Here is a 21,657-nt window from a genome sequence, read left to right on the forward strand (position 1 = left end):
ACGCGGTTCACCCCGAATCTGGTCAATTCCAGGGAGTGGTGGGGTGATTAATGAGACCGCCAAAGACCTCCACCTCAGTTGGCTTCAGTGGGAAGCAGGGATTGAGGAAGGCATAAAGGCAGAAGATGGCTGGGCAGAGCGAGCCTGCTTCCACCACCACCACTGTCTTCGTCTGTACAGTTGTTCAAGCTGCCAGAGGCTTCCGGTTGCCATGGTAACTGTTGGGCTCTGCTGCAAACTCAAAACAGAGCCTCTGAAGTTAGGTACCAAACACTGGAGCTCCACAAACGCTAAGCCAACTGGGGAGGGAGCAGAGAGCAAGGACTACCCATATAATAGGTCTCCAACTCCTATGGCTAAGAGGACCTTTTTAAGATAGAATTTTTGCTTATGTTTTTGTAAAATGAGATTGTTCTTGCCGGGGATTATTCATGAGCATCATTTCTGGTGCCCTGGGAGAGGCGACTGCCAATCCTCTCACTCATAAGGGCAGCGGAAGGGGGGGGGGGGTTGGAAACGTGATTACCAGGAATGCACCAAGCCCGCTCATTCATTCATTCAATTATATATTCAGTATCTCCCGAGAGCTCATCTGTGCCGGGCATTGTGCCAGCTGCTGGGTCTGCAAAGAGAAACGAGACACCGGCCGACACTCCAAATTACCAACGATGATTAACAAAAAATAGCAGAACCTTCGTGAGCCTGGGGAAACGGATTAGGTACTGCCTTCCCTTGGAAGGCAGATTCAGAATCCAAACGCGGGAGAGAAAAAGGCAGCAGCCCCCGAAATAGAGTCAGGCAGGAGGGAAGGTCAGGGGGAAGAGGGAGACTTCTTTTCCCAGGGAGGGAATCTGTCAAGGCCACTCAAACGTTTCTCCAAGACTGCGTGAGAGAAGAGGTTTGTTTTTCTTTTGGAAAGACGGAGCCCTTTTCCCTACTGGGCTCTGATTTCTAGTAGGAGAAGCCCCGCCTCTCAGGGCCGGAGATTGGCCCAACTCGTTCTCAGATAATTTATGCCAGCATCCTCTCGGTCTTATTGGCTCCCCTGCTCCATTCCGCTGGGAGTCGCATCCTACCTGGTTGGGAGGTGTACTGCCTTCCCACACTCTCCCTTCTCGTACTCACTCACCCGGCTGCTGCTGAGGTGGGAGAAAAAGTCCTGGCTGGGAGAGCTGAGAGGAAAAAGCAATCCTGATGGGTTCTTGGAAAGCTGCTCTCTTCTCCCCTTTTCTTTTGTGGAGCCAAAGTAGAGTGGTGAGGCTGATGTTCTTGTTACTGACCCTGCATTTGGGAAACTGGTGAGTACATTCAAGGACTTGAAACTATTCTGTGGTATCCACCCCCTCCCCCCTCATTTCTCTTTCTTAAAAAAAAAAAAAAAAATCATTCTAAGTTAAGTAATTTGCATTCCCCTGGGCACAAGTGCGATATTTTACCGTCATTTTATTTTCCGATTAGATCTACTTGTTTTCAGATAGAATGAAAGGAACCTATGTGTGAAAGCGCAGAGGGGAGTTGAGTTTGGGTTTGTTTTGTTTTGTTTTGTGTGACTTGACACAGTGGAAACTAGTAAAGGTTCAGTTACTGGGAGCAGGGAGGGGGAGTAGAAATGATTTTGCTACTAAATTTAGTGAATGGGTGTCACTGATGAACTTTCTGGATAATTCTGCATTTTAAAGAGAAAGTTATTTTAGAAACTTGTTACACAACATGGTATGTATGATGCTTTTCTATAAAGTAACGTTGATTTTTCCCTTTTTTTTTTTTTTTTTTTTTTGGTATTCTGGAAAAACCAAAGTTTTATATCAAGAGAGATTATAAATATGGCTTAAAAATCTTTTGGGTTTGAGGGTGTGCTATATTTAATTTGGAGATAACCATGTATATTTTATTGAGGTATGTAAATAATTTTTATTTTAATTGGTTGTCTACAAGTAAGAAAAAAATGTATGGATGTGAATGTGTGGGGTGTGTGTGTGTGTGTGTGTGTGTGTGTGTGTGTGTGTGACAGAGAAGAGAGACAGAGAGGCAAAGAGAGAGACAGTAGCATCCCCAAGCCTCCAATTTAACAGGAACAAGACTTGAGCTTCTTGGATTGTAATATCTTCCGATAAAACTTTGAAATAATTCTGGTAGAAAAATAAAATGGTCAGGTATAGAGGAGTAGTGGCTGAATGGAATTAAAATATATTAACAGACACTATTTAGGTCTTGGATATACTATACATAACATGTAAATGTATTTTGTATAAATGCATATTTAAAATTATATTATTATATTATGTTATCCTGTTTAGAACTCCAGAATAAAATCACTATGCAGATGGAAACATGCCTCTATAACTACTTGTATCATTACTGAAATAAATTATTATGACGATTAATTGTAGTATATAGCTAGAGTGAATATTGTTGTCATTACCAGCAGATAGAACAACTGTATTTTCTCTCCAAAAACAGGAAATGGATTAAGCTATACTAAGCAATATTAGGCTTGTCAGAAAATGTTTGACATGCAATGTTTTTTTTAAGTATTACAGTTTTAGTTTATTTACCTTTTTCCCTTAGAAACTTAAATGTTCTGCATGGGCACAAACATACTACCGACTAATTATTTGTGGTATATAAGTTGTACCATGATGGCTTATTTCTTTGAATATATTATAAAATTATAGAATATATTTTGATAGATCATGTATCAGTGCTTTCATGAAGCTTCATAATACTACAAATGAATCTGTGTTCTCATAAGTAAAAACAGATTTACCCAGTGGCTTTCTGAAATAACAACCTGTATCCTCCTTTACCTTTGTAAGTAGGAGTTTCCCTTGCAACCTAATAGGCTGATCCTTAAAGGACATACCGTCTATCTACAAAGATGTTTTATTTAAGTAATATCTTTTGTTTTTGAGGATATTTACATTGCAGTCCTCATAATTGGCTCCAGAAGTCTCTTCAAGCTGCTCAGAATTAAAGAGTTGTGCAGTGTAGTTGACAGGGATGGGTTCTAGAAGTCTGGAGACATGATCACCTGTGTCAAGAGTCCCTAACCTCCTTGAACAGGTTCTTCATCTAGGAAATGAAGGGTGGTTGGAGATCATTAATGATTTCTACACATTTTCGTAGTCATTTTGTTTACTATTTGAACTGAAACATAAAATACCTCAGTGGTTGCTCTACTGGGTTTTCTTTGCAGTTTTCAAGAGTGAAATTCTAATTGAAATTCCATGTACTTTGTTTTACCTTATGTATGAGTCAGAGAGGAGGCTTATGCAGTTAAAATTATATATAGATAAATAATTATATATAGATATATATAGATAGATAGATATAGATATATAGAGATAAATAATATGTGTATATAAATAATTCGTTTTATCACAAGACTACAGATAATTTGGATTATTCTGGCCAATAAATAAAAGAATATTAAAAAATAAAGCTATATATTGCTGTTATAATTAGCTCTCAGGGCCTCCATCATGAGAGTTTGTGTCTTCACTTTAAAGTAGCTACAGTTGTGGTGAAGTTTTCATCCTTTTAATATTTAGTTGGAGATAATTGGTTTCAGCATGTATAAACCATTTACATTCATATTTCCTTCTCCCTTTCTCCTTCTTTTGAGGGGCCTTTCTAAAACTAATCACAGTTCTGTTTTTAAGAATTTTGATATGCTGGTTTCTAAAATAAATCTTTAGAGTCATCTATTTGGGGATTTACTAAATTGGGGGTTATTATTTCTTATATCTAATCAGAGACAATAGCTTCCTTCCTCATTAGTTTCCATCAAGTGCACAGAGAGGAGACACTATATTGATTTTTATATTGCTGAACTCTGAAAGCCTATCCTCTTATTGTAACTAAAAGCTGTAGTCATGGTACCTGTGTTTCATTCTCTGTGAGGCTCTATGGCATCTTGATAAGTTGGTTAAAATCTCTTAAGCCTGATTTGACTTATTTGTAATGTTGAGAAAAGCTAATTATAATCAGATTTTTAACAAGAGTTGAAAAAGTAGTCGGAGGTTTTAGTTGTTTTAAAAAGTAATTTATGATAAGCTTTGACTAAGAATTTATATTCCGAAAGAGCCCAGGGAAAATAACTTGTTTTGTTTGTTTTTTTTTTTTCAAACAATTTCATGAGTCAGTAATCATACAGTTTAGCGTTCGGTTGCCCAAATTAAAATATTCAAATACATTTGCTTTATAAAATATATTATTTTCAAGTAATTTCAGTAATATATTTTATGGAGGTACTAGAGAATGATTTTTCTTTAGGCATTTAGATTTTTGACTTAATTTTCTAATACAATACAATGCAAACTTGAAGACAAAATTACTGAGTAATGATATTCCAGGATCATAAAATATTCAAAGAAAGACTAAGAGACAAATGCGTTTGAAGCTAAAATGCAAATATCATTATTGATAAATCTCTTGCGTTTAGACTCTTTTAGTTATGCCCTTCTTCCATTTTATTCCATAATATATTATGAGACACGCTTTTGCCTAAGCAACAAAAGGACATGTTTGACTTTTTATTCAATCATTAAATAGGCTAACCTAATATTTTATAGTTATATAAAGGTGATTAAAATTTGTCTAAGAAAATATTAATGAAGGCAGGGTCCCAAAGGAGAGGAGACAAGGTAGGGTGGAAAACCAAAAAAAAAAAAAAAAAAAAAAGGGCTCTTGAGATTTATTTATTTAATTATTTATATCAAAATATAATAAGTGACTGCCATGAGAGAAAGAGGAAAGGTGGGCATAAATTAAATGTATGGACCTCAAGAGAATAATTCACAGGTACACATGGTACCAGTTGAGAATCCTGGACTTGGCCATTAGAATGTAAATTCTAGTTTTAGCTCCACCATTTCCCACTAGGGTGATTTCAGGAAAATCTTTGAGACAGAGTCCTCATTTGTGAAAATAGAAATGACACTCTCCTTTCCAGCTTGTATCAAGACCAAGAGAGAAAATTTGTGCAAAGTACATAGCATTTAAAATTTTAACTGAAAAGATATAACGATGGATATTCTGGGAATTACAGTGATTCTAGTATAATTTATACTGGTTAAAGTTGTCTCAAGTACGGTAAAGTCCTTCAACCCTTATGCATTATTAGGTATCTTTGGGATTCCAGTGAGATCATTCATAATTTCATTCAACAAATACTTCTTGAATGCCTGTTACATGCCATACAAAGTGCAACGTTCTGCGTTTGCAGTGGCAAATAGACTAGATATGCGTACAACCTATATGCAGCTTTTACTCATGGTAACGCCTGGATTTATGGTATTAATCAAAGCAAAACATCTTATAGTCACACTAAGGAAATACATATTCAGAACGCCAGTGATAAACAGAAGAGTCTGCTGTTGGAACAGATCTCAATCAAGGAAAGAGAATTAAAGAGCCAACAGATTTCTCACCAGCAATACCCGAAGGGGGAAATGTCTCCAGAATTCTAAAGCCACATGTTCAGCATAGAACATTATACTTAGCCAAATTACCAATCAAGTATGAAGGGAGAATAATATTTGCTTCTATTATTCTCCCCGTTTTACAGATGGGAAAACTGGGGCACAGCAATTTTTAAACTCGCTAAACATCTTGCTGATAAGTGCTGAATCCAACACTCAAAGCCATGTATTCTATGCCCAGAGCCTGCATTCTTAACCACCACACTTCTCAGATTACAAATGCAATTTAAATCAAAGCAATTAGCATGACTGTAGATGGAGGGGGGAAAAAAGGAAGAGAGGGATGAAAAGAATGATGAAAAGAAAGGACAGACCATGCAGTTGATGGAAGCATAGTAAGTATAAAAATTTGCGTCGCTATCACATAATCTGGAATACTATGTATAGTGCCAGATTAATTATTTTTAGAAAACCTTTAACAAAGTGGAACACTTGATCTAGAAAAAAACACCATAGGATAAAGAGTTAATAGCAAGAATTTGGAATCCAGAAAAGGTTTTTTGAGGACTCGGAATGGCAACTTATTTTTAAGGATGCTAAATAAAATCATGGTTGAATTTATTACACATAGGTATAATAGACATACCATCACTGACTAGTGGAAGCTACGTGAAGTCACATTTTCTTTCAACACAAAAGGCCTCTAACAAAATTATGGATGCCTTATCACCAGACTTCTTCAAGCAGAAGCTTGTTAGAGTTCTTGTGCTCTGTGGGAGGCAGATGAAATTTATGTCTCTTTCTATTTTTAAATATCTCAGAATCTAATTCTATCTACACTAAAATAGTGTAACCAATTGAAGCCTCATGTTTCAGGAAATAGTCTTAGCTATTAATTCACTCAGTAAACATCTATGGAGCATTAGCACTCATTCAACAAATATTTACTCAGGGCCCATGGTGTGTTAAGCAGAGTTCTGACAGCTGGAGATGCACTGGTAAGTAAGACAGAATCCTTGCCCTAATAACATTTGTGTCCTGTGTATGGGGCATATATGGAACAGAATATATGCTCAATGTACAGAACAAAGAAGGCAGAGTCCCTGTCCTCAGTGAACCTGCATTCTGGTAGTTTATGTTGATGATAAAATGCTATGTAATTGGTATTCCGAATTCTAGATGAACTAACTATAGTGTGGGCATCATAGAGGCTGGCATCAACTGCAACTCTGCGAATGGACTCAATGTCATGGGCATAAGTTTGGGTCAGTATTAGTGAAGAAGAAAGACAGAGTGGGAGAGACAGAGAGAGAGAGAGAACATTTCCTTAGTAACAGTTCTTTTTGAAAAACCTTCAAATTGTCAGAACCGGAATGACTAGAAAGATACTTTTCTTGTTTCAGTTCTACCCATTTGTATTCTCTTCTTTTTTAAGTGAATGGTCTGAGAGGATCCTTATGTCAATGAATATATTTTAATCTCTCATTTTGTGATTCTAAGAGTTAGGGAAAAAAGGTATATTTTTCTGCATTCAGAGGAACTCATTGCCATATCTTTACTCCACTCGATTTTAAGATCTTTTAATATGTTTTATAATTTAATAAGCCTCAATATTATGCCTCCACTTTGTAAAATTTTTAGCAGAATTATAGATTTTATCTGATGCATAAGAACATCAAAGGCGTAGAGAATGTGAGTGTCATGAAGAATTTTACTGTTTCTATTGTATGTTCTCTCAGGGTCTATGTATATAAATTCGAACAATAGAGAATTTGGTGTTAATTTTAATATACTTTTAGCCCAATGGTCACTTTTTTAATAGATTATAATGAAAATTATGGTTTATTTTCCTTCCTGTAAGAATATGTTTTGTTTTTATTCTGGCAGGGCAAACTTCATCTAATAATTCTTTTTTTGATAATTTCCTATAAACTGCCATACTGATTCTTCTATTTAGTTATGAGGATTTTAACCTCATACATGTGAACTATGGGATTCTGATTAAAACTTCATTAAATTTACAAGCTAATTTGGGGGTTATATATTAACGGTAGTGTCTTGTAGCCAAAATATATACGTTGCCTTTATGTTTTGTTTCTGTTCCGATAGTCTTCTGTTTTTTTTTCACATAAGACTTGTACCTTCCTTGTTACATTTCCTCTTACTAATTTTATAAGTCAATTTTATAAGTCTGACAGTAGTACTAGTATCAGAAAGTTACTTTGTTCTTTGAAATTAATTTGATATTAGGTTAGCTACATTAGTAAGTTCTCCTATTGAGGCCAATGATTTTTGTTTTATTTGTTTGTTTTCTTGATTCACTTTAATTTTACTTGCAAACAGCAAGATGGGCTCGATTATTCTTTCCATTCATTCAGTGGATTTTTTTATGGGACACCTACTGGGTGTCAGGCACTGGTCTGGGTGCCAATGATATAACATTGAAAACCTTAACCGCTGCCTTCAAGGAGTTTGGAGAAGTCCATAAATAAATGAGGTAGTTAAGAGGCCCCTGGGTGGCCCAGTCGATTGAGCGTCTGATTTGGGCTCATGTCACGGTGTTGTGGTTCATGAGTTCCAGCCCCGCGTCAGGCTCTGTGCTGACAGCTCAGAGCCTGGAGCCTGCTTCGGATTCTGTGTCTCCCTGTCTCTCTGCCCCTTCCCTGCTCGCACTCTGTCTCTCTCTCTCTCTCCAAAATAAACATAAATAAATAAATAAATAAATAAATAAATAAATAAATAAAGCAGTTAATTAAGATGCAGTGTGGTCAATTTTATGGGAGAATTAGATACTGGACACTTTGGAAACAAAGTGCAACACACTTAACGTTCCAGGTTAGGGTCCCTTCTCCTTCCTCAAATTTCCTAAGCATTCTTCTTTGTGTGTGTTAAGTGATGAGTCTTACATTCTCTCGTGCTAAAAGAAAAATCATAGAATTGAGTGGGCTATCATTTCACCTCTCTAAACCTCCGAAAGTTCAGATCTGTAACCCTGTTATTTACCAGGCTTTTACTTCTGCTTCCCTAGTAACTTGTACAAACAATAAAAATGATTCAGAGCTGCAATTGTAGAAGGGAGCTTTGTATAAAAAAAATTAGCGGCTAGAATATAGAGGAAAAAAGAAAGCAAGAAAATTCGCTTTTTTATTTTACTTTCATTTTCTTTGAATTTCAGATCTAAAATCAATATCTAGTCTCTAAAAACTAGCTCCTGTAGGCTTTGGCATTAGGATATCTCCTACTCAGAAACATGAGAACAGGTATGTTTCTTTCCTGGAACTTATCACTTGTCTTATGCTTATAAAAACATATTTGAAATTTATAAACAAAGGCTAATCTGTCATGAACAACAGATCACAGATGAGGCTTGGCTTTGAAGTATCATCTTGACCCTCTAAACAGATTAATGGAAGAGTTTTCCCCAGGTGTCAGAACCAGGGCATTTGAAGTCACCTTTATATGCACTATATACAGGGTGACTATATAATTTATCATCCAAATTAGGTCATTTTGTGAGTAAAAGAGGGTGCAATTATTATTCTAGGACAACAGATAGAAACCACGGCCATCCTGGGCAAACTCTGATGAATGTTTAGCCTATGTGTGAAAGACAGTTTATATTACTTGATTGACTTGCTATAGACCTATATTATTTTTCTCTGGCTATAAAGACGGTATAGCATATATAACGTTACAATATTCTGTTTGTAATTCTCCTTATAATTATAGGGTATAGCATACTTTGGTTTACTTAGTCTGTTTTAATTATTATTAGTTCAAAGTTTTTGCTTGTTTTATTAAGAATAGTAATAACTCATTAGAGTAGTTTTTCACAAACAGTAAGTATATAAACTGATCGATTTGTATAATGTATTAAAATAGCTTAGTAAAACAAAAGCAAAAACAAGAAAACCCAACACTGATGTATGTGACTCAAAATTTTTCTTTAGTAAATAGTTAGCAGTGTCAGTTAAAAAATATGTGGGAGGCAGAAGCTTTGGAGAAGCAGATACCAAGCTGAGATTAGACACGTAAGAGAGTTTTCAATTTTTTTTTCTTACATTTATTTATTTTTGCGAGACAGAGAGAGATAGAGCATGAGCAGGGGAGGGGCAGAGAGAGAGAGGGAGATACAGAATCAGAAGCAGGGCTCCAGGCTCTGAGCTGTCATCACAGAGCGGACGCCAGGCTCAAACTCATGAACCACGAGACCATGACCTGCGCTGAAATCAGATGCTCATCCGACTGAGCCCAGGGGCCCCAAGAGATTTTTGAGAGAAATGCCTATGTAAGGTAAGCAGGAGGAAGTGGACATAAGGAAAGAGAGGCTTCAGATAATAATGGCAGTCTGACACCTGTGAGCACGGGGGAGAAAGAAAGTTTGTGTCAAAAGAGTCTCAGGCTTCTAATCAAGTTTTGCGCAGGCTAGTGAGAGTTGTCTAACATAAGCTGCCCTTTAGAGGAGTCCCTGGTCCTGTAGGAATGGAGCTGTACGACTAGGATTTCTACTACGTTCAGTTATTGCTGCGAGCAGCCCAAGGGAACCTTGGGTCTCCTGTAGATGCAGGTCTGGTCCAGAGGGCCGGCAGCTGGGCCATCAGTCAACCACGTTACCATGGAGGGAAAACTGAGGAGCGAATTTTCAGGGCTGCCCCTGCTGTTTTCTTGGCAGAGTATAAAGCCCCGCTTCTCTCTATAAAATGCTCTGTTGAATTACTTAGGTTTATGATTAGAAATTTATTTCCGAACACTATCTGATGTATAGGAAAAGGCAGTTCATTTTTTAGGTAGGCATTAATGACAAATTAACTCCTTTTCATGTATTTGTATTATATAATTCCTCAGAAAGGTCATAGCATACTATTAATATACAAACAAAATTTAATTTTCTATAGCTCCACAAGTGTAGAATACTTAGTATACTCATTATGCAGCTTTCCCACCAAATCTTCAGCCATTTTATACATAGGCTTTGATAAAAGCAAATTGTTGTATGTTATATGTAACATTAAATCATGAAAATAATGTTCTATTTTTTACAGACTGTTCAATCTGTATGGTACATCAGTCAAATGGGTACAATCAATCAAATCAATCAAGTGGGTACATTCATTACATCATAGGGCTCTATAATTATTTACTTAAATGTCCTCTTAGTATTTAAAATTTGTGCTATTATAAATAATACTGTAATAAATATCTTTATATGTTATGGCTTTCTGTGTCATTTGTTTAAATAGGTTTCTCCTTTATTAAAAAATAAGATAATCTAGATCAGTAAAGCAACTTTGTCTTATTTTCAGGACTTAGCACATTTGTAGTACATGATATTTACTCTATAAATGAGTTAAAGCATTGGATTCGAAGTTGAGCACACATGTTAGAAAGTCTTTGTCATCAGAGCATGTGTTTGTGATTCCTTGAAATTATTATTCTAACCCTTTGGAATTCAAGGATGGAGATTAAGCATCCTATTCATGCACAATCCAAATATACTAATTACTTACCGTAAGAGTTGCTGTGTTCTTATGAATTAGAAAACTCACAGTCCAACCACCCTGAAATTTTTAATGAAGATAAAATGTGATGATATTATGGAAACTTCCAAAAAAAAAAAAAAAACAAAAAAGAAAAAAAGTGAGAGAGACAAAACAAGTCTTCAAATTAATATTCCTGGTTCTATTTTTTAAAAGGGTGTATCCTGGAAATTCTAGAAATTTATTTTTTCTTATCTGAAAAATAGAAACATTAATGTTTATTTCATGGGATTACTCTGGATTAAATGACATAAAATGTGGAAAGAACCTAGCACACAATTACTAAAACATGGTAAGAACTTAATGATGCACTATAGGTATTCAGTAGTTGATAGTAACAATAAAAATGTCAATCATTAAGATAGCAATTATTAAAATTTTATACTCAGTGGTCTAAATGTATTTCCACTAATTATAAAATTATACTTAGTTAAATTATTTAAAAGAAGTGCTTGAGCATGAGTCAAGAAATTCTCAGTGTTACCTAAGAAAATCATACGTCTTTCCCCTATGTGAATAGTCACTCAACATATGTAAACATTACAAATATCCCCCAGCCTGTGAAAGATATCGAGACATCAGATCAACTATGTGAATTATTTTTAAAATTATGACAAGTACTTATTAATCACCAAAATAATACCAATAAGGTCTTCACATACTTAATGAATATTCCGAAGGTAATTTAGAAAGCTTGGAGGGAAGATACAGAAAAATTAACCAGAATGAAATTTCCTTTCTATTATTGCCAAAAATGAGGACAGTTAGCTTTGTGATAGCACTGAGAGTCTCATATTACCTTCAAGCCAGCTGGGAAAAGAGGACTATAAATCACTATGAACTTGTACTTTGGGATTATCAGGACATTGCTACTGTTAAAAAATAGAAAAGGCTTTTATTTTTTTTTCATGGAAACTTCCATTTGACTACAATCATATTTCAAAGAAAGATCGACTGCTTCTATGTTCAGTGGCCTGCTTCAAACCACCAGATGTTTCACTCCATAAACTGGGAGTTTAAGCTAAATGGATGCTCTAGAATTTGGGTTGTTGCCAATATCTTAACAATTCTAATTGGATAAGATAATGTTCCTGGAGGACACACCAGCAGGGACTCTTAATACTTCACTATTTTTAGTGATTTCGTTTATGAATGAATGTAGGTGTGTGTATATTTCATTGAGAGAAAATAAATTATTTTAAAGATGATCATATAGCTAGATTTCAGTAGTGTGTACTTTTTGAAGTTAAATACAGCAATACAAATAATATAAATGGGTGCTTCCTTGAAAACCTGTTAACTAAATGTACCATTGGAGTTTACGTAGGAATTTAAGTTGTATACAGTGGTAATAAAGTACCCCCAAATCTCAGTGGCTTACAACACTCAATGTTTCTCACTGAGGATGCGTGTCCCTTGTAGATCAGCTGTGGCTCTGTCCGTGTTGCCTTCGCTCTGGGAGTGAAATAATGGAGTAGCTTCTACATGTTTCTGGTCTTTTGGCAGAAAGACAAGAGAGATATGATGAACTGTGCTCTGACATCAAATCTGCTCGGTAGTGATGCAGGCCACATATATTCCATTAGCTAAAGCAGACCACAGGGCCACCCCTGAATTCAGTAGAACAGGGAAGTACAATCCTCCAGCAAGGAAGGAGCATTTCAAGTCACATGACCAAATTAGAAGTCAGTGGAGTGAGAAGTATAATTTTCTGACAGGAAGGAGAGAAGAAATACTGAGAATAATAGTCCTCTCCATTATCTGTTGATAATAACCATCAATAGAATTACAATCGAGAAGAAATGACTAGTCGATACTTTAAAGATGAAGTTTTCATTTATAATGTTAATTTGTACTCATTAAGAATAAAAAGGGTGGATGTTAATTAAGCTTATTGTGGTAATTATCTTTAAATATACATATAATTATGTTGTACACCTTAAATTTGTACTATAATATACATTGGCTATATCTCAATAAAACTGGAAAAAGTTTTTAAAAGATAAAGAGGGGGAAGGCTGCATTAGCGAAGATGTTTTAGGTCCAAAGCAAAAGAAATCTAAATGGATAGTGTGGAAAAATAAACTAAAGATACTGAGATAAATTTGCATGTTTACTGCTAGAAGGAAGCCTATCTCTGAAATATTTGGAAATAACTGATATATTTTGGATTTACCTAATTTCACCAATGTAGGTGTTTATCCTTTTGACCCTTTTTCACTGGAGTGCTGAGATTTGCTGGAGTAGGTGTTAAGTCTAGGATGATCATACTCATTTGAGGATGGCATTCTTTATGAATAATGAAGAGTAGTTTGTTACTTCTGATGAATTGTGGATGAATATCTATATTGCTGCATTTTCTACCACAACGCAGGATTAAGCTGCATCCTTATGCTTGTTAAACACAGGGGTGTAGTAGGAAGCATTAACTGAAGAGTTAGTTAGGACTTGTTTTTCAGTTTTCCTAATAGAAGTGAGTTTGTGCATTGGCTAGTTCCCTACTGTCTTCAGTTTTCTCATTTACAAAATGGAAGCAATGGTGTTATTTGGTTTCTAAAGTTTCATTTCTGTTCATAAAACTTGATAGTCGTGTCCCCCTTCATATATGTCAGGTGAGTCACCCATTCAAGCTTTGATGACAAGACAATCTCTGAAAAAGTTCTTAGAATGTGATATCTAGGTTCTTCTGAATTGAAAGAAGAGGCATAGATGTATTGAATACTTTTTCCTTTATTCTTCTTTTCTACACATGCATTTTTAAATATCTCACTACAGCAATTATTACAACTTTTCCTGTAATTATTTACCTTTTAATTTTTGGGGGGGATGTGTTGTGGTTGAGTCACCATAAACAGTTGTGCAGATTCTATACTGCGCAAATCTAAGACCATCATTCACATTTCCAGTGCATAATCTCTATGACCTTAAATGACAACTGTGGATGTGGTCAAGATTTAACTTATTATTTAAAAATTATATGCTACACTTCTTGTACTGAATTCTTAATTTTTGAGTATTATTATATCAGCATGATTCATATGAAGAAAGTATCAGTCTTACTGAATGTAAAATATTTTTAATGCTTTTTTCTCCTCTTACTACTTCCTAACAAAGAAATAAGAATTATGATTATCTTAAACTGTGTTTTTAAGTACACAATTTGTTGAAATTTCTATCATTTTTGAATTATTTAGTGTTGATAAAGTGGATGACGAAGATGATGAGGATTTAACAGTGAACAAAACTTGGGTCTTGGCACCAAAGATTCATGAAGGAGATATAACACAAATTCTCAACTCATTGCTTCAAGGCTATGACAATAAACTTCGCCCAGATATAGGAGGTAAGTTTGAATTATCTGTTTGGGATTTTGGTGACTATGAAAATCTTATTTACTGATGTCATTTTAATCATATAACTCATATTCCTTGAGTGTCTGATGTATGTCAGAGACTGTTAAGTTTGATAATTTATTAGTTAAATTGGCAGTGTTAAGAATTCACAATCTGATGTGGGAAGAAAGACATAAATATTTTTGATGTAATTATTTTACAACTGCTACAATAAAGAGTACAACAGCAAAGTTTTGATAAAACTGCCTGAAAAGCTGAGAGATATTTCCTAAAAGAGATTATTTGAAAGGTAGGTAGGGATCTAGTTTTGTGCCCGTGCAGCACTGTTTTAATTAATGAATTCTAAGCCAGTAATAGTGCAGGTAATCTTACTTTGTTCTTCTCAGTCATTTGTATTCAAGTGTAAGTTTTATAATAATTAAATTCTAAGTGCCCCCCGTGACTTTTTTTAAAACAAACAAAAAATATAGATCAGCTAACATTTTCATTGGGATTGCATTAAATCTATGGTCAATATAGAGAAATTGAAATCTTTACCATATTGAATTTTTACCATACCAAGTTCATAAGCATCATCCCTCTCTCTTTCTATATATATATACGTATATATACATATATATACGTATATATACACATATGCGTATGTATATATGTATATATATATATACATACGCATATGTGTATATATGTATATATATGTATATATGTATATATATGTATATAGAGTTTCCTGTGAAGAAATGTTGAATATATTTTACTAGATTTAATTCTATATATTTGGATTTTGTGTTGTAAGTGTAAATACATTTTTAAAAATTTATTTTCTAATTTTACATTAGCAATATATATAAAAATGGCTAAATTGCATATTTTTTGTCTTCAGAAGCCTTGTGAAATTTCTGTATCAATTTTAATCATTTATTGTTATATTCTTCTAGATTTTCTATAAAGATAGTTGACCATTACAAATAATTACTGCATTGCAAATAGTGTCTACTTTGCAAACAAAGAATATTTTACTTTATTTCCAAAATTATGCTTTTTTTCATGCCATGTTGAATTGGGTAGGACTAGAGTACATTTTGAATAGTCTTGGATTGTTCCTGGTATCAGGGAGAGCAATTCATACTTCACTATTAGGTATGATTGCTGTAGGATTCTTTTTTAAGATGCTTGTTAGTTTCTCTTATTTGCTAGAATTCTTTTTTTCCTCAATGTTTTGAATAATTTCTGTGCAACCACTGAAACAATCATATTGATTGTGTTTTGCCCTTTTTTCTACTTACTGTTTGTTCTATAAGTAGCTTTGTCTGATTTTTAAAACTTTGCAGTTCTGTAACAAATACCAGTTGGTTGTGATATGGTAACTACAAAATATCACTAGATTCAATTTGATAATATTTTGTGTTGGAATTTTGTATCTATGTTCATGAAAGACATGAGCCATTTATTTTACTTTCTTTAATGTCTCTTTTAGTTGCAGAACTGAGATCATGATAGCATCTACAAATGAGTTATGGTTTACCTCCCTTTTCATCTCTGAGTTTATCTAAAATGGATGATATTTTTTCCTTAAATATTCAGGAAAATTATTTGAGGAAGTCATGCTGGTCTAGAGTTTGATTTGGGAAAAAAATTTTAACAGTTCAATTGCTGTATTTTATTTTTTTAATGTTTATTTATCATTTTGTTTTGAGAGAGAGAGTGCGTGCAAGCACAAGCGGGGGTGGGGCAGAGAGAGAGGGAGAAAGAGAGAGAGAATCCAAAGCAATCTCCACGCTATCAGCCCATAGCCCAACTCAGAGCTTGATCCCACAGATCATGAACTGAGCCCATATCAAGAGTCAGACACGAAACCAGCTCAACGGAGTGTGAGCCATCCAGGTGTGCCGGTTCAATGAATTTATTTTTTATTTTTTTTAAATTTTTTTTTCAACGTTTTATTTATTTTTGGGACAGAGAGAGACAGAGCATGAACGGGAGAGGGGCAGAGAGAGAGGGAGACACAGAATCGGAAACAGGCTCCAGGCTCTGAGCCATCAGCCCAGAGCCTGACGCGGGGCTCGAACTCACGGACCGCGAGATCGTGACCTGGCTGAAGTCGGACGCTTAACCGACTGCGCCACCCAGGCGCCCCAGCCGGTTCAATGAATTTAATAATCAGGTTTAGTAGGCTGAACCTCTTAAGGAATATAAATTTTCAAATTTACTAGTGTTAAGTTGTTTCATAATAACATTTGCGATATTTTTTGTATTTAAGATCTGAGGTTTTTTTCCCTTTTTTGTCATTTCTTTTTTTAAAACTTTTAAAAGTGTTTATTTATTTTGAGAGAGAGAGAGAGAACGAGAACGCACAAGTGAGAGCCAGTGTGTGAACAGGGGAGGGGCAGAGAAAGAGGGAGAGACAGAATCTCAAGCAGGCTCCATGCTGTCAGTGAAAAACCAATGCAGGGCTGTATCTCATGAACCACGAGATCATGACCTGAGCCGAAATAAAGAGTCAGACATTTAACTGACTGAGTCACCCAAGTGCCCCAAATACCCATGTATTTTTATTTTATATTTTGAAATACCAAAATTCACTCTTATTATCAAAGTGTTTAAAAGCAATTAGTTTTTACCATGAAATTATCCCATTTGTTATTCTCTACTTTCTTCAGTACTGTGTCCCCATTTAGAAAAAATATTCCTTACAGTGTTTCTTTTGGTGTAAATTTCAGGGCAAAAAATTATTTCTGTTTTTACATGAAAAATATTTTTATGTTGCCTTCATTTGAATGATATTTTCAGTTAACATTTAAACCCAGGATAGTTGCTGTTTCCTTTCCAAATTTTATAAACCTCACTCCATTTTATTCTATATTATTTCTGTTGAAAATCACTTTTCAACAACAATATTGCTGTTCTAGAAATAAACTATCTTTTATCTCTGCAGGGTTTTTTTTTTTTTGTCTTTGGGTTTCTGCAGTTTTATGTAAGGTCCCCAGACTTTTTGTTTTGTTTTTGGTATTTGGGAGAGTTCATAGGGCTTCTTGAATCTATTTGTTGGAATCTTTGATTGCTTTTGGAAAATTCTTGGTGAATATTTCTTCAAATATTTTTTCTATGTCAATTTCTTTGTGACTCCATTGCACATATGTTTGACATTTTCCCTAAGTCTTTTTTTTTAAATTAATGTTTATTTTATTTTTGAGAGAGAGTGGGGGAGAGACTGTGAATGGTGGAGGAGCAGAGAGAGAGGGAGAGAGAGAATCCCAAGAAGGCTCTGTGCTGTGGTGCAGAGCTCACTGTGGTGCTCGACTCCATGAACCATGAGATCATGACCTGAACCAAAAATCAAGAGTCAGATGCTTAAGTGACTGAGCCACCTAGGTGCCCCTCATTCTCTTTTATTATTGGCCTCTTTTCTGGATCAATAATTCTTACTTGCAGTATTTGCAAATGATTTTTAAAGTATTTCAAGTATTTATCAAATTTGCCATCTTTTTATCTATTTTCTTATACATATTAGCTGTAATTATTTTAGTCTTTGATAATCACAGTATCTTGATCACTTGTGTAACTTTTTAAAAAAATTTCTTTTTCATTTTATGTCTTGGTTTAAGTTGATTTGCTTGTTTCATTTATGGTATGTTAATTTTTTATTGAATGCCAGTAGAGTATATTAAAAATAATGGAGACTTAGATGATGTTATTTCCTTCCAGAGAGGATTCTAATTTTGTTTTAGTAGTCAAGTTAAGGAAATCGCCTTTATTTGGCCCAAACTGGTGTGTTTCTTTTTGTAAAACTTTGCTTTTCCTCAGGGCATAACCATTTGAAGTGTTTCCACTGACAGCCTGAGGTTTGTACTAGGAACCTCTCTCCTTGATGGCCCCACATATGCCAGAAATAGCTGAAATCTCTACATATTAATTTAGATTCTGATTTATATTTGGTTTCTTAGCATCACACTGTGCATATGCACAATTTAGGAATTAGTAAATACCTTGAGGAGAAATTGCAGGTAGAATGTTTGATTAAATTCTTCTCTGTTGGTTCCTTTTTTTTTAATATGAAATTTATTGTCAAATTGGTTTCCATACAATACCCAGTGCTCATCCCAACAGATGCCCTTCTCAATGCCCATCACCCACTTTCCCCTCCCTCCCACCCACATCAACCCTCAGTTTATTCTCAGTTTTTAGGAGTCTCTTATGGTTTGCCTCCCTCCCTCTCTAACTTTTTTTTCCCCTTCCCCTCCTCCATGGTCTTCTGTTAAGTTTCTCAGGATCCACATAAGAGTGAAAACATATGGTATCTGTCTTTCTCTGTATGACTTATTTCACTTAGCATAACACTCTCCAGTTCCATCCATGTTGCTACAAAAGGCCATATGTCATTCTTTCTCATTGCCAAGTAGCATTCCATTGTGTATATAAACCACATTTTCTTTATCCATTCATCAGTTGATGGACATTTAGGCTCTTTCCATAATTTGGCTATTGTTGAAAGTGCTGCTATAAACATTGGGGTACTAGCGCCCCTATGCATCAGCACTCCTGTATCCCTTGGGTTAATTCTTAGCAGTGCTATTGCTGGGTCATAGGGTAGATCTATTTTTAATTTTTTGAGGAACCTCCACACTGTTTTCCAGAGTGGCTGGACCAGTTGGCATTCCCACCAACAGTCCAAGAGTGTTCCCGTTTCTCCACATCCTCTCCAGCATCTATAGTCTCCTGATTTGTTCATTGTAGCCACTCTGACTGGCAGAGAAGTCATAGCTGTTTGGACAGACGTTAACTTCAATTTTTGTTTCTCCAGCCCAATGCGGCAGATGCAAATTCTAAGCCATTTCTGCGCAGTAAAACAGCAAATGCACCAATGGGGAAAAGTGGCCAGCATAATGTAGAGCTTACATCACTGCATTTCCAATCCTTCAAGGAAATTGTTGCATCAAATCCTGATTTTGTTAGCTGCTGTGTGATTCTTTCAATAATTTTAAAATTTTTAAATAAATTTTATAGTTATGTTCTTTGGGAAGATTAATTTGATACCAAATATTTATCACAAGAAGCAGAAAACTGTAGTTCCATTTTACTTATCATACTTCACTACTATTAGTTGATAGTCTGTTTTCTTCCAATAAATAAATTCCCTGAAAGTAGAAATCACTATATCCCTAGTTGTTAAAGCAATGCCTGAAGCATAAGGTTCACTTAATATTTGCTGAATGTATATTTTCTGAATAGAAGCCAGTACATATAGTCTTTTTTATTCCATATATAGGTATTTTGATAGCTCTATTTCATCAATTTACATTTTAAGTATATTATTTCAGATCAAGTTATGGGATTTCAAATTCTGTACATCTGTGACATCATCACTTTGCTTAATAGTGTAGATTAAACATGTCCCAAGAACCTTGGTAATCGTACCATGCATAGTAGCACTTTATCTGTGTACCTCAGAGTATACATAATGAATAGCTGACTTGTTTAGATGACCTTTGCAGGCATTCCTCTCTGTCCAGAGTTTCATTGCAATCTTTACTCTTCATTGATGCTATGAAAATTTATACAGTCAACTTATTGAGGACTTCTAAGCTTAATGGCAAATTAACATTAAAAGGTTGTCTAATTCTAGTGAATTTTCAACTACTCTATGTTGAATCTTCTTTTTTTTTAATTTCTTAACAACTATTAGGGTAGGGTCTATGGCTTTCCAAGGAGTTTTAGTGATTCAAATAGTTTGAGCTAATCTAAAAATTAATATCTGAACAGAATCAATGCCATCACTCTCCTAGGTCATGGGGTAGGCAAGTGCTACTAGAGAGGGACTTGATGGGGTGAGGTGGTGAGGAGGTGTGATCTGCTCTTTTATTCCATCTGCTTAAGTCTTTGAGGTTCCTAGTGATGGGAACATGCAGGAACTACCAAGGGGGATGGTCTTCTTGTTCATTTCATTGGATGCAGTTGAAACCTTTGTCTTGTTAGTTTCCACTTCATTTCAGGCAAATCCTAATTAACCCTTGATATCCTTTGAGAGGCATTTGTATAAATAACAACGTTTATGAGTAGGAGGGTAGGATTGTTTTCTGTTGTTTGTTCATAGGCGTTTTATACTGTTTACTTCCTTGACCTGGGAAACCTAGATGGTTCTACCTTCCATCAGCATTAGCCCTTCCATCAGTAGGTATGAGATGTGTGCTGCTGGTGCACAACTTTCTTGGGTCAAAAACCTAGTGAGAGCCTTATAGCCCAGTCAACTTCTTTTGATGTGAATTATGCCCACAAGAAATTAAAATATCCTAGACACACAAAAGAGTGGGTGTGAAGATACTCCACTGCTTTTCTCTCTAGAACCCATGGCTCCTCTGTTTCTTTTACCCTGATCAGGTGTAGGAGCAGGAGCAGGTTGCTAAGTCTGCTGCCTACAGAGATGTTTAACTACAGAACAAGAGGCCCATCTTATATTTTCCTAAGAAGACAATTTCAGTAAATAAATAAATAAATAAATAAATATGCTTAATTAAATATATATAAATTAGGTTATATTAAAAAAAATAATGTTTATTTATTTTTGGGAGAGAGACAGAGCATGGGGGGAGGGCAGAGAGAGACAGAGACACAGAATCTGAAGCAGGCTCCAGGCTCTGAGCTGTCAGCACGGAACTCGACATGGGACTCGAACCTGCCAATTGCGAGATCATGACCTGAGCTGAAGTCAGATGCTTAACCAACTGAGCCACCTTAATTTATAGGTGCCCCCATAAATTAAGTTATATTAAAATAGATAGTTAAATATATATTAAAATTGTCATACATGTGCATTGGATACTTAAATTGGTTATTGGCTATTGAGTATTGAAATGTTGTTTGGGTAAGAGAATACAGTTTTACTTTAATTTGATTAATTTCTATTTAAGTAAGCGTATGTACCATGCATAGTAGCCTTTTACCTGTATCCATAATAAATGACTTGACTGTTGAAGTGCTCTTTGTAGGCATTTTTTTCTATCCAAAATTTGTGTTAGTATCTTTTCTGGATTTTTGTGTTAGTATTGTGGCTACAGTATTAGACTCACTTAAGTACTTATTTACCCATGTGTACCTTTTCATCCACACATAGCCAAATACCTATGTGCCCATATGTAACCTGCAGAGGGAAATGGTGAGTGTTAGTTGACATTCCCCTGTTAGCAAGTCTTGGAAAGAACTATCTGGACCCAAACCCAAAAAAGTATCTGGGTTGAGGACCCCTGCTGTCTTTTCTATGGCAAGAAAAACATTAATTATGGTTCTTTCAGAGTCAGTGTGTTATAATGGTATCATATGAATCAATGGGTTTCTTTCTTTTTTTAATGG

General features: G+C 35.2%; 1 protein-coding gene across 1 annotated transcript in view; it reads left to right on the top strand.

Moving 5' to 3' along the window:
* The first annotated feature begins 563 nt into the window (after window positions 1–563).
* GABRG1 (gamma-aminobutyric acid type A receptor subunit gamma1) overlaps window positions 564–21,657 on the top strand; it is a 69,276-nt gene continuing 48,182 nt past the window's right edge. The window contains exons 1-2 of the mRNA XM_045474187.1: window positions 564–1,298; window positions 14,155–14,303. Of these exons, the coding sequence (XP_045330143.1) occupies window positions 1,195–1,298; window positions 14,155–14,303 (253 nt within the window). The 5' untranslated portion in view covers window positions 564–1,194. The remainder of the gene's footprint in view (window positions 1,299–14,154; window positions 14,304–21,657) is intronic.

This window comes from Leopardus geoffroyi, chromosome B1, assembly GCF_018350155.1.
Source record: "Leopardus geoffroyi isolate Oge1 chromosome B1, O.geoffroyi_Oge1_pat1.0, whole genome shotgun sequence".
In the NCBI taxonomy this organism is placed as follows: domain Eukaryota; kingdom Metazoa; phylum Chordata; class Mammalia; order Carnivora; family Felidae; genus Leopardus; species Leopardus geoffroyi.